General features: G+C 41.4%; 1 protein-coding gene across 15 annotated transcripts in view; it reads right to left on the reverse strand.

Annotated features, from left to right (window-relative positions):
• Positions 1-3311: 3311 nt before the first annotated feature.
• The window catches only part of PRKCSH (PRKCSH beta subunit of glucosidase II), a 40515-nt gene continuing 30372 nt past the window's right edge, over positions 3312-13454 (reverse strand). For all 15 annotated transcript variants that reach the window (XM_026716736.2, XM_087925966.1, XM_087925961.1 and 12 more), the window contains 6 exons: positions 12846-12915; positions 8837-8926; positions 8129-8203; positions 6881-6980; positions 4093-4229; positions 3312-3867 (listed from right to left, as the gene is read on the reverse strand). In XM_026716736.2, coding sequence (XP_026572521.1) covers positions 4098-4229; positions 6881-6980; positions 8129-8203; positions 8837-8926; positions 12846-12915 — 467 coding nt within the window. In that variant the 3' untranslated portion in view covers positions 3312-3867; positions 4093-4097. The remainder of the gene's footprint in view (positions 3868-4092; positions 4230-6880; positions 6981-8128; positions 8204-8836; positions 8927-12845; positions 12916-13454) is intronic.

Below are 13454 nucleotides of genomic sequence, written 5' to 3' on the forward strand. Positions count from 1 at the left end.
GAAGGGATGGTGTTTCTCAGTGTACTCAAGCAATAGCTTGAGCCATTTATGCAACTAACCAGGCTCAGAAGGGAATGGCTAAGACTAACCCTCTGTCTGGTGCCTTAGAGATGATCAGAATAGGAAAGGTTGCCTCTTTTAAGACTTGGCACAAATGAGGCATGGCATTTTCAGGTTGTTCTCAAAAATAACATCACAGCAGTAGAGCATTTGCCTTGCTCCATTTTTCAAGATGCCTCAATACCTAAGGCTAGACCTTGAAAACAAGATGTGAAATTGATATCTGGACATACACAAAACACAGCCTTTTAAAGTTTTCTTTGCCCTCTCTTCAAATTATTTCTGTGCTTAAAGAGCTGTTATGAACTGGAGCCATCAAGTCAAGCTACATACATGGCATTCACAGCTACTAACAGCAGGAGCTTTGCCACCAGTTTCAGTTGTGTGAACCGCCTTGCTTTGCCTTTGGTCAGATCCTACAAAATGTGTAATCCTGCAATCTTAATCCTGCATTGCAACAAGGGCATTTAGTGGTAAACAAAATTATCTTTTAGGATCTGTTGATTACCAGCTACAGCAATCTAGCCTTTTCAAGTGTATTTTTTTCAAGTAGCAATAAGTGCTAGTGTAAGTTTAACTAAGAAGTGAAGTGGCTTGATTAAGGATTGAACGAGGGCAGGGAGGAAATTAAAGCACTTTGCCTGGTGGCATCAGAGCAAGAAGGGCTCAGGAGATGTCCTTACTGTTTGCCAGTGGTGGGTCAGGGTGCAACATTGAAGGTAGCAGAGGGTTAAAGAATTGTCTGTTGTCATGGCGAGTTCCTAATAACTTTTACATGCCCCTTAGCCTCCCACCAATATATTTAGTCATGGGTATGGCAGGGCTCAGGGGAAAAGAGGATAGTGCCTGCCCCCAGAGCTCCTTGAAGCTTCACATGGATTGGGACAGTTTTTAAAAATATATTTAAAAAAAATGAGAGTCAGTTGATGTGGGAAAGGTTTAAAAATTGTAAAAAATAAAAATGACACTTTGCATTTAGTTTAGACTATTTATTACTGGGATTTCAGGCACGGTGGCTGTATGAAACTTTTACATGGAATTGTTTAATTATTTGTACTTTTCATGCCAGAAAATAAAAAGTTCAGAATCTTATGAGAGTCTGTGTCTTATATTGAAGAGAATTCCAGGAAGTGCCATGGAGTTTCACTTCCACACAGGACTGATCTGAGCAGATCGCATCTTACTCTTACTTGGAACAGAAAAATAAATTGTGTGCTTTCTGGGGTTTACTCTCTATTCTTGAAGACTAACAACAAATAATGGCTTGCTTAATACACAGAACTACATCAGAGCCTGCGGTTACTCCTAATTTAAGCACACTGTGGAAAAGCATATACTGTATCAGGGGTGTCAAACTCGCATTGTTGCATCATCACATGACATATCATGATTTTTCCCCTTTGCTAAACCAGGCGTGGGTGTGGTGTGTGACGCATCTGGCCCATAGGCCACAAGTTTGACAGCCCTGTATATCACAAATGGCAAACTCAGCTAAATTTTAAGACCTGGTTCTCCAGGTACAATATGACAGTCGCAGCAGTCCTGTTAACATTGCTTGAAAATGTCTGACATTTCTCCCTCCAGCAAGCTCAAAACTTTTCGTTCATTTTTGTTATTAAATGGAGAAATAATTTAGACCAAGGTTACTATTTTATTCCAGATCAGAGTATATTAGCAGATGTAATGCATTCTGAGAATTGTAAAGAGAAGAGCTGTAGGAGGGTGCAGGAGAAATGGTGGCTGTCCCTGTGGAGCGCTCTGCTCACTGAGAGGAAATACAGGCATCCTGATGATGCCTGGGACAGTACACGCATAACTTTTTAAAGAGGGAAGCAAGGAGACCTGCTGGACATCAGTAAAGAGCATTCTTAAAGATGGAGCTCAAAAGAGCCAGTGTGGTTAAGACATCAGGCTACAAAGTGGGAGAACGAGTTCGAGTCTCATGTTAGATACAAATCCAGCAGGGGTGATCCTGGGCTAGTCACTCTCTCAGTCTGAGAAAGCAGGCCAGGGCAGACACTTCCAAAATATTAGCAAGAAATCTGCAGAGATTTGTCCAGGCAGCCACCAGGAATCAATTCTGATTCAAAGGCACAAGAAAAAAATGTGCAAACTAATCAGTTTTGATAGTTTGGTGTATTATATAAAAACCACACCAGGGAATCAGGGATAGCGGGTTTTTCCTGCTACAGAAATATGTCTTCCTATTATAAACATCTCATTTTGACAACTAAGGATTACCCTCTTATTTTCTCAAATACTGAAGTAATAGAGCAGGCCTCAGAGATGGTAACTTAAATTTTACCCCTTGCCTATCTGAAGAGATGTAGAACCCACACGTTTCTGGGAAGAAATACTTCCCAAATATCATTTGTTGGAGCCTTACCATTCTTTGCTAATCGAAAACTGGTTCAAATGAACACATGTACATAAGTCATATCTAAACCTGCTGGTACCTTTCAGATGGGTGAGACCAATTTTTGTAATCCCTTATTTACTTTTGTAACTCCTTATTACTTGCCTTGCTAGCTAGGGCAGGAAAAGTTCAAAATATCTGGAGGATATTCTAGTCGTCTGCCTTTGACATCAGTTGTTTCAATTTAATGCCTGCTCTCCCCACCAGTGGAAAATGCCACATAACCTAAGAAATGACAGAGTAGGAAACCATTTTCCTCACTCAAATATCATCCAATATGCTCAACATAAAACCTCACAGAATTTCTTTCCCTCCCAACCCACTACTCCAGCAGAGAACTGAAGGCATATAGTAAAACGTAATCCTCATCACCAGAGGGCCTTTTGTGAGAGGGCTGCCTGCCTTCCCCCCCCCCCCCCTTCCCCATCCAGTCCCAGAAAGCAGCAGATGCTTTTTTGAAGAAGGGTTCAGATGAAAAACAATGGGGCTGGGAGCGGGAGAGCCTCCGGTTTTGTTATGGAAATGGTTGGGCTTCGACAGCAATCAAAGAGAGCAGGTGAAAGGCACCAGCTTTTTCCTCCCCCCGCCCTCCCCCTCCCATCTTTATCAACAGAAGAAGCCCAGAAGAGCTGGGCAGGCCTTCATCCCCAAGGACCCTGGGGGTGGGCGGAGAAGAGGCTGGTCTGTGGCTGTAACCCATGTCCCTAATCCCCATTAATGCTTTTAGGCAATTTCAGAGGAGGAAGAGGTGATGTGTTTGTACAGCTGATACCACAGCTTTTTAATGTAACCCAGCTCACCTCCCACCTTCAATTTCACAGAAAAAGACAAGACAGAAAGGACTTTTCTTTATTGGATGGGAATGTGGGTTTTTTTCCAGGAAAAACAGCAGATAAAAAACAGGTGGTGATTTTTGTCCCCTCTTCTTGTTTCACTTGTCCCAAAGTTTCAGACCCAGTGGAAAAATCACCACCGAGTGATTTTCAGAAAATGATCAGCAGGGAAAAGCTTCAGGTAGACAGTTTTGAGGTCTCTCCACTATGAATGAGAAGTAAATGCATCTCCTTCTTCATAAAAGCATCCAATTTTGGGGTGGAGGAAGCCTTCTGCCAGCAGAACAAAGGCCAGGTAGTTGTGCAATCCTAAGTGGACGTGTTTAGGGAAGATGATATTTGGTCACAACTGGGTGGATGGGAAAAAGACTTGTGTCCCAGTAGCTGACAGGGAAAATGAAAATTCGAACCTCAAAGTCCACTGGGCCAGAGTAACAATAACTGTTGGAATTCATGAAGAGCACACCTTGAGGCAAACCATGTGGTGAATTCTACAAAATTGCCTGGAATCATATGGAATTAGAACCTGGCTTCTCTGGCGGGGATGGTTGTGTACAGCTGCAAGAAAATGGTACACAAGAGAATAAGTCAGGAAGACAAAGATGGAAACAACAATGATCCTTTTTTCGATACAGTCTGTGAACTGAAGGTTTTAGTATTGAAAGGTGACATTCTCCCACATGCCCTTGAAGAAAGATGAATATTATTTGAAACATATTTGTCCTTTCATGATTCCTCCCAGCTATTAAGCAAAGAATATGAGTCTAAGCTGATGCAACTCACCTGTCTCAGAGTTCATCGTGGCCAAGATCTTTTGGCTCATGGCAAGCAGCTGGGGTAACAAACTCCATTGAATACTCACAACGGCTGGGCTCTGTTGTGGATGTGATAATTGTCTCCTTGCCACATGAAAGTTTCACCTTAGTAGGAGAAAAATCAGAGCAAATGCCAATTGCCTCTTAAACCTTACTTAATTGAATCGAGCAATTAAAGAAGAAATGACCCCCTAGTTATGCCACAAGATACTACAGATGGTATAGGTAATGAAAGCTGGCTGGGTATCTTGGGGCCAGTCATTCCAATTCAGCCCAACCCACTGGACAGGGTTGCTGTTGTGAGGAGAATAGGAGGAGGAAGGAGTATTAGGTATGTTTCCCGTCATGAGTTAAATAGTAAGGATGAGATAAAAATCTAAAGTGAACTAGCCTCAGACTATCAGCACATATTCGAAATTAAATTTAGGATTCCACTTGACTTTACTGCAATCAGCACCTTAGTAAAAGTGCCTTTTCACTACCACCAAATGAAGTTGAGTATTTTACTTCCCTAAGAGATCAGACTGGGGCAGGTGTGATACTGTCCCATTCTAACCAATGATATACTGGCTTCAGAGATGAAAGGGACCTTAGAGGTCTTCTAGTCCAGCGGTTGCCAACTGGTGGGCCATGAGAAAAATTTGGTGGGCCGCAGAGAAATCTCACCCCCAGAGCACCCCCCCACAAAGCAATTAATCCAGGCTGCGCAGAAACACAAGGCTATGCCGCCCACATGGCCCGTGAGAACCCTCCCCGCCCACTCACTCCTTACCCGGCAAACTTACCTGCTAAATTGCTATTTTTCCTTTTCCTGACCATCAGCTGTTCTGCTGTGCCGGGAGATTTAGATTAGCTAGGAAGCAGGAAATGGTTGGATTTCTTTCTTTCTAGCTAGTCTTTAGATCTTTGGCTCTGCTTTTAAGCACAGCCGAACTTCCCTTAGGACTGAAGGTTCCATTATTCAGTGCAGACTCACGGCAAGCAAATTTTATGTGACAGACTGAGTTAGCTGAGGGCAGATAGATCGATCACTGAATGATTCTGTGAGGCCTGCCTGTTTTGCCTGATTTTAGGTAAAAGTTGCTCTTTTTTATAAAAAAAATCAATATTTATATAAATATTTATAATATTTACATACAAGCCATGCCCAGCCAGTCACATGACCACCAAGCCACACCCACAAATTAGGCCTCACCCACAGAACCGGTTAGTGGTGCCTGGGATTTAAAATTAAGAGTTTGGTGGTCCCTGAGGTTCAAAAGGTTGGCGACCACTGTTCTGGTCTAACTCCCTGCTCAAGCAGGAGGCCCTATACCATGTCCAGTGTTTTCTTAAAAACTCCAGTGATGAAGCACCTTCAGTTTCTGACAGAAAGCTGTTCCACTGGTTAATTGTTTCTCATTATTGTGAAGTTTCTCATTAATTCCAGGTTACTTCTCTCCTTGATTACTTTCCATTGTTTCTTGTCCTGCCCTCTGGTGCTTTGGAAAATAAGCTGACACCCCCCCCCCCCCATTTGTGGCAGTCCCTCAAATACTGGAATACTGCTATCATGTCCTTCTTCTGTCTAGACTAGCCAAAAACCAAATCCTTCAACTGTTCTTCATATGTTTTTGTCTCCAGATCTTCAATCGTCCTAGCTGCTTTTCTTTGCACTTTTTCCGAAGTCTCAACAACTTTTTTCTAACGTGGTGCCAAAACTGGATATAATATTCCAGGGGTGGTCCTGCTAAGTATTTATAAAATGGTACTAATATTGCACATTATTGTGATTCTATGTCTCTCTTTATACTAAGGATACTATTAGTTTTAGCTGTTGCCACACACTGCTAGCTCTTGTTTAAGTGATCGTCGATTAGGACTCAATTCTTATCAGTATAGGTTTTATTATTTGTTACAGAGAAAAATTACTTGCTTAAAAATCTTCATTAATCGATATTGAAAGGATGTAGAAAAAAGGTTCAGCTTTTCCAGCCTGCACCATTTCAGGCACCAGGGCTTGTATGTTGGTTTGAAAAATCTGTCCTCAAAAGACTTCTCCCCTTGTGCATGAAGCAAAAACTAGCATGTGATAGAGATAACTGTGCTGAATTTTGTCATGACGTGTTCTTTTTATGTTCCTAGCAAGGTAATATTCAGAACTTGATAAATGTACAAGACCCATGTCCACTTCTTTACATCTCAAGATGAAAATTGCCCACTAAAAGAGGATTTGTCTCCCACGTTCCAGTTGGCCAAGGATAAGCCTCTGCAACACAGCACATTATCTATTAGCAAAAAAGCAAAATTGCTGATTTCAGCTTTTGACAGGGAGAAAAATGTATCTGTGCTGCAAGTCTCTCACCAAACTGCTCCGAAGGAAGAAGGCAGGAGACCAGTCCAACCCAGAGCTTCAAGTAAAACTCCTAATCTGTTTAATTTTTCAATTTCTAATGCAAGGAAGACATGCTCCCCCTCTTCCATCTTCACTGCCAAACCCCTCTAGCTGCTTCTCTGTATATCTGCCAGCCCAGTCACAGCCGTTCATTTTCCACCATATTCCTGCAGCATATTTAATGCTTACTTCACTGCAAGTGTACACAGTCATTTCCTCTATGGGATCTGGAGATGACCTTTAATGGGCCCACTTGGAGGTACAACGTTTGATGGAATTCAGAATTCTAAAGTCTATGAAAGTCAATATTCTTCCAAGACTACAACTATTTGCTTCCCATAAAGATTAGCTGTATCCATTTTGCCCCATTGAAAGAACTCACCGATGTAGATCGATTGGGGCCCTGCCAACAGCCTGTGCCATGCTCATATTTCATGATGCTGAATTTGTTATCATCTGAACCAGCCCAGGATCCCCATGTACTAGAAAGAAAGAAGGTAGTCAGTGCACCAATGAACTCCTGCCAACCTAATCCAGGAAGTTCAAAGAAGAAAAGCAGGCCCAACTTATTTCAAAACCACTTTAAAGTCAGCCATTTTAAGGCCCAGAAAAAAATACATATACAGTGCATATACACACTGCTCTTCCCTCTATCAAGAGAGGTTGGGTCATGAGAAGTAATCCTTTAGAGATAGAAAAGCCCGAAGACAAGCATTTTAAAAGTTTCACAACATGTTTTGTGAATGACTCTTTTTCAGCATAATGGAGAAGAATTTAATCCTGATACTACAGGTAGTCCTCATTTAGCAATCACAATTGGAATAAGCACAATTGGTTAAGTGAAGCAGTCATTAAATGAAATTGTGACTGTCTTATGACCTTCCTTCAGCTTTCCTTTGCTTCACAGATCTGTAAAGATTGTCAATGCAAAGTTTGGTCACAAAGTTACTTTTTTACCACCATTGCAACTGTGAATGGACACTGTTCCAGGCACTCACTAAATGAAGATTAAGGAAATGCTCTTAATATGCATATATAAAATGAATACATGGAAAATATATAAAGTGTCATCTGTGCTCTAAATATGTGATCATGACACAATTCTACTGCCTTCCAAAATAGAGTAGTAATAGCAATAGCACTTAGATTTATATACCGCTTCACAGTGCTCTACAGCCCTCTCTAAACAGTTCACAGTATCAGCCTATTGTCCCTAACTATCTGGGTCCTCATTTTACCGACCTCGGAAGGATGGGAGACTGAGTCAACCTTGAGCCTGGTGAGACTCGAACTGCCAAACTGCTAGCAGCCCACAGCCCGCAGGAGTAGCCTGCAGTACTGCATTCTAACCACTGCACCACCACAGCTTTTTCAAAGATTGGGTTAGGGATGAAAGGAGGAACACGGTTTGATACACTTAGATTAGGGTTTGATATACTTAGGGACTTCAGGGCAGAATCAAAACCCAAAAGAGGGGCTTTTTAATTCATAGCTCAGCCTTTTGACCATTGTACCTGATCACTTCTCAATTTAGTTCAAGAAGCAAATGACCTCTGGTTGCTATGAGCAGCATGGATGCCATGCTCAATCCTCAATCCTCAAAGGGTATGACAGCATCAAGGTCTCTTACCCAAGGTTAGTCTCTGAGCTGCCATGCTTAGGTTTCTGAGACACTCTGTTAAAGGGGCAGAGGCGATAAATATATCTAGAAAAAAGGAAAAAGCACAAGAAATGTATGTCATGCCTTGCATGATGATTTCCATATCTCTCACAGTAAGCAAATTCCCTTCTAAGACTCAGCATAAACACTTTTAACTATTAGTCCATTAAGTAAAAGCAATCCTGGGACTCTTTTCTTTCCCCATCTCAGAATTAGGCAAATAGCAGGAGTTAGCCACTATTAATATTTACATAAAACAACTGCCAACTTAAAAACAATTAAAAGCCAAAAAAACCTGAGGTTGTGAATTGCTTTTATAATGGTTTGCTAGAAGACCAGGTAGGTTGCCTCATTGAGTTGAGTACCTTGCAAACATTTCCAGAATTGGTGAGAGCTAGGAAACAAATTTTGTGTGTATATACCTGGGTATAGATAAGGCATCTCATTTTCACCAAAATACAACTTTGACCTGGTAGGAGGAGCACTGAATCAGCTCAATAATCCCATATGAACAACTATTTAGTATACTACAGAAGAACTGCAGCTGATAAAAAAGTTACTACATTCTGCATTGCTTGAGGGAAATATATAATCAAAAGAGATGCAAATGTGGCTGAACTGGGGACTGAGATCACTCTCAACAGAAACACAATTCAATATAAAGAAATAGGCACCTACTCATTAGTAGTGAGTTCATAGCACTGGCCATACAAGTAAGAAAATTCTCCATTTGGACCAAAATCAAAGGAAATTTCTTTCTCCAGATTCCTTGAAAAACAAATAAAATAGCAGAAAAGACACTGTTAAAGAAAAAAATATATAAAAATAACAAGATAGATGGCTAAACTGATTAATAGTAATTATTAAAGTTTTAGGAACATTTGTAGTCTCATTTAACAGAATATGGTATGATTTTCCCCCAAAATCCCAGTTCCACATTCTTTCCAAATCAATTTTCCTTGACATCTGACTCCTTCAAAACAATGTTGAAGCTGTATTCAGAGAGTAGATGACTTTCATAAATACCCAACTGGTTAAAGTAAAACAAAGTAGCTGGAGAGGAAAGGTTCCCCTCCCTGGCAGACTTCAGCTTTAGGGAGGGAATTCATAATACAGTAGAACCTCTGGTCATGAACACTTCTGACCACGACCAAATCGGGTGATGACCAAAAATTTTGCAAATTTTTTGCATCTAGTCGCGAACAAATACTTGGTGGCGATCAAACACAGCCACAGCAATTTCCCCTTCTGCATCATTTTTTTTTTTGTATGTGCATGCGCAGTCCGTCTCGCTTCCAGTCACGACCAAATCAGGTTGCGACTGAACTCATGGAACGGATTACGGTTGTGACCGGAGGTTCCACTGTATGTGGAGGGGCTTACGGGAACTGAAGGGGTGGAGGACAGCAAAGAATAGGAAGGGAAAAATTTTTGTCATCATCAAGAAAAGCTTTTGTGAAATATATGTATTTTGAAGAAAGATGAAAAGCGAGAGGACAGATCTCTCAATTAGGGAGTGGGAAAACGAAAGATGCAATGGATCACCTGTAACTTGCTGCATTTGACCAAAGGGACCCACTTCCTCAAATTGAGCCAAATCCACAATCTGCCTAGGGATAGTAACCACTGTTACTTTTCAAGAGCTGCACCCAGAGTTCAGCCATCATCATTAAGATGCATAGAGAGGGAACTAAATTGGCAGCATCCTCTTCAGTTCAATCATGATTTTGAGCCTGAAGCATGAACATGGGTCTTGCCCACTCACCCACAGAATGGTAAAAGGCAGGCTTTACCTGCATCAATGATCAATGCCCTTTTTACTCAAACTCTCCCTTTAGGGTACCGTGACTGCGTTATAAAACTCCAGGCAATCTCTAGATGGCAACAAGGAGGTAGAGTTTTTCTGAATCTCTTTGCTTTCATATGGTGGTCATCTGGATTTGTTTATTTATTTGTTTATTCATTTAAGCAGCTCAGATCTTATAGCCTGATCTTTGTCAAGAAGCTGTCTTCTTTGTTTCTTGTCCTTATCATCTGTGTGCAGACCCGTGGGACCCACAGAGCAGAAAGAAGGCAAGTTAGGGAGGCTGAATCCCATGGTTACCGCCCTGTCACCAAGGCTACCCCTAATTACAGGTCTCTCTCCCAGGCACACAGATGGATGCAAAGCTCTTTGTCTGATGAAAGACCTGCCCTTAGCTAATGCTTGGCCCCAGTCAGATGGAAAGAGCTTTCAGGAAGAAGGAAGCATTTTCCTCTTCCCTGGGCAAAATTAATTCTGCTCTTCATTCTTCAGAAGCTTAATACAGTATCCTTCCATTCCTCTATATTGTACATCCAAGCCAAGCTGGCAAGAGAAGGCTCCTGGTGCACACAAGGATTTTTTAACCAAGTCTTGAGGGAAGAGGCTTCAACCTCTCTGCCAGCAGCAGCCTCACCTGTCCTAGGAAACAGGAGCAAGCCTGTGCTGGGAGGCTAACAGTCAACTCTGAAGAAAAGAGGGCTGGTAATCTAAAAAGTGAGTTCCAGGGATCCAAATTCCAGGAGGAGGATAGGGTTTTGGGTTTCATTCCCCAAAGGGAAAAAAAAAACTGCTTTGAAAAGTGACACCAACAAAACAGGTCTCAGCTGCTTCTCACAGCTTCCATTAACTGCATGCCTAGCTAACGGATCCTCTGTGCCCCACCTGTCCCCTTAAAAGCTTTCCTAATGGGCCAAACTGGAGACCTCCCAGGGGGTGAGGAGGGGGCAGGTTGTGCTTGCAGCTACAGCTAAATTATGGCTAGATGGAAATCACCCCCTTCTACAGTCAAATTTAAAGGACTTCAATTAAAGCTCTTGCTTTGCACCTGCCATTGCAAGCCATTTTCTCCCCAAGGTCATGATCCAGCATCTTACTTGCACTACCGCAGATGACAAAATGCTCTCCCTTAACTCCTTCAACCATTCTATCATTGATGTTGAAACAGAACTTCAGGGAGAGGAATTTGAGCCTAGTATTCTCCTTGACATGCTAGTTTTCTCTATGCAAGGGAGGAGACTTAGGTATGAATGCCTACTGCTAATGGAAGTAACAGTAGTTTTCATGTGACTTTTTTATAAACTTGGAAATGGAAATCATAGAAATGGAAACTGCTACTGCAGGAACTGAAAGTCCATACCCCAAGTGCTTCACAGATCTAGATCTCAACTAAGATTCAGCAATGGACAGCTCTAGTTGGAACCCCGCTCCCCTTGATGGAGACAAAGCAATCTGCATCTCTTGGCTTAAAGAGCCCAGATACTTCTGAGTGGAGATAGACTGGGCACCAAACATAAATATCTGCTGGGGAAAGGATGGCTTGTGCAAGAGAGGTTCCCAACAGCCTAGGCTGGAGGCAACTATATTTAAGATGCATTTAAACTACAGAAAGTTGATGTACAGGATCCATCCTTCTCCGGTGACATTTCACTATGGAAACTTACCTAAACAATCATCTTTCACAGTGGATTTTTTGCTAGAAATTATAGAACATAGCTTTATAGGTAAAGAAAACTTTTAAAAATTAATCAGAAAGGACTGACTGATTGCGTTGATCGCTGTTTAAATTGGCACAAATCTGTATTCAGATTACACATACACAAAATTGTTCTCAAGAAAAAGTGGGAAAGAGTAATTAAAAGCACAGCGAGAATGGCTGCATTCGGAGGATCCAATATAGCTTGTATTATGTTTTTCGGGAGGAGGAAGAATCTCCCAAATTAAGACTCCCCCCAATAGCTAAAAATGAAGTGTCTGTCACCAGGGTCAACTAAACTAAGCATGCCGAGATCTCCCATCTGCTCCCTACAACCACCCTCCCAGTCTAAGAGCTCAGGAGTGGTGTGATTACTGCAATAATTATGTATGCAATCAATAGAAGACAGCTTGAAATTTATTTCTGGCTTCCATCCTTTACCCTCCCCCACTTGAGACCTGGGGAGAAAAAGATGTGAGTCGAATGACAAAATAGCACCCATCCCTCCAGAGCAAACCTTTTCATCTTTATGGAAAATTCAAATGGAATATGCAAGTTAAGACACATCAAGATAGCAAGAAACAATAGAGAACAGCAGGACTACTAAAAACCAGTTTGTTGTTCTAATTTCTTAGTCTCACTTACCCATTCACCCCAGGATAGAATTCATGTTGATATTTTAAGCTCATGAACTTTCTAATACCACCCTGCTAGGTTCCCAGATTTTAAAAAAAGGCACCTCCCCATCAAGATTAATAGGTGAATGGAAATACAAAGGGAAGGAGCCCTTTGGACCACATCTCTAGAAAAGTTTATGAAAATAAGGTGGCTTTCTGAATTGGTCACAAGCAAATGGATAATCTACTTTTGGATTCCTGGATTCAGCCAGGAGCTACAAATGTCAGAAACTAGTGGGAAGCGATGTGATAAGATGGGCTTCCAGATTACCTATAGGGAAAACTGCCTCATTCTGAACTGTTCAAAAACATAATGGGTCAGAAGACTGTTCCTACATTGGTGGGTGTCATTGAAACAGACATGGGTACCTATTACTAAGGAACTAATTGCCAGGAGGTTAAGATGCATCAGGAACCCATACAAAGATAAGCCAAAGTAGCAACATTCATATTCTTATTCACAGAAGCTATCACCCAGTTGAACAGTTACAGTTTTTCTCTCCAAAGTCCTACCTGATTGATTCCTCCATTTCTTTCAAGGACTTCTCTACTTCTTCAAATTGTTCTCGGGCTGTTTGGGCAGCTGGAAGACAGGTAAAAACTAAGACTGGCTGAAAAATTGAATAAAATCATTATGTACATTTGCTTTTCCATAGAATTCCCTTCTAGACAGTAGTATTGGGGCCTGGTTAAATCACCATACTGTATATCTATTTCACAGAGAGCATTAGTAGTTATTTGTTCTTCTTGCTATCTGAACCAGTTAAGCATCATAGCCAGCTGGAAGGATAGGTAATATCCATCCCATTTCACAGTGGACAACTAAAGCTGGGAACACAACTCTGTCATTTTGGTGCATGTGCAAATCTGACTCAAGATGATTCACTTATCTCCTTTGCAAATTTATTCCTCGTCAGCCTTTCCAAACTTAATGATTTTAGATCTAGCCTCAAACTGCATGGTTAAAATATAATTCCAAGCATCTTGAGGTCATTGGGAACTGCTTTGCATGATTCCAGGTGCAAACAAAAAAGAACAAATGATTTAAATTTCCTCTCTTCACACCACTGGATTTTGTCCAAAGAACGAAAGACATCATAAAATAATAGATTTGCTGCTCTG

This window comes from Pseudonaja textilis, chromosome 2 (genome assembly GCF_049901715.1).
Source record: "Pseudonaja textilis isolate UNSWEBS1 chromosome 2, rPseTex1.2, whole genome shotgun sequence".
Taxonomy (NCBI): domain Eukaryota; kingdom Metazoa; phylum Chordata; class Lepidosauria; order Squamata; family Elapidae; genus Pseudonaja; species Pseudonaja textilis.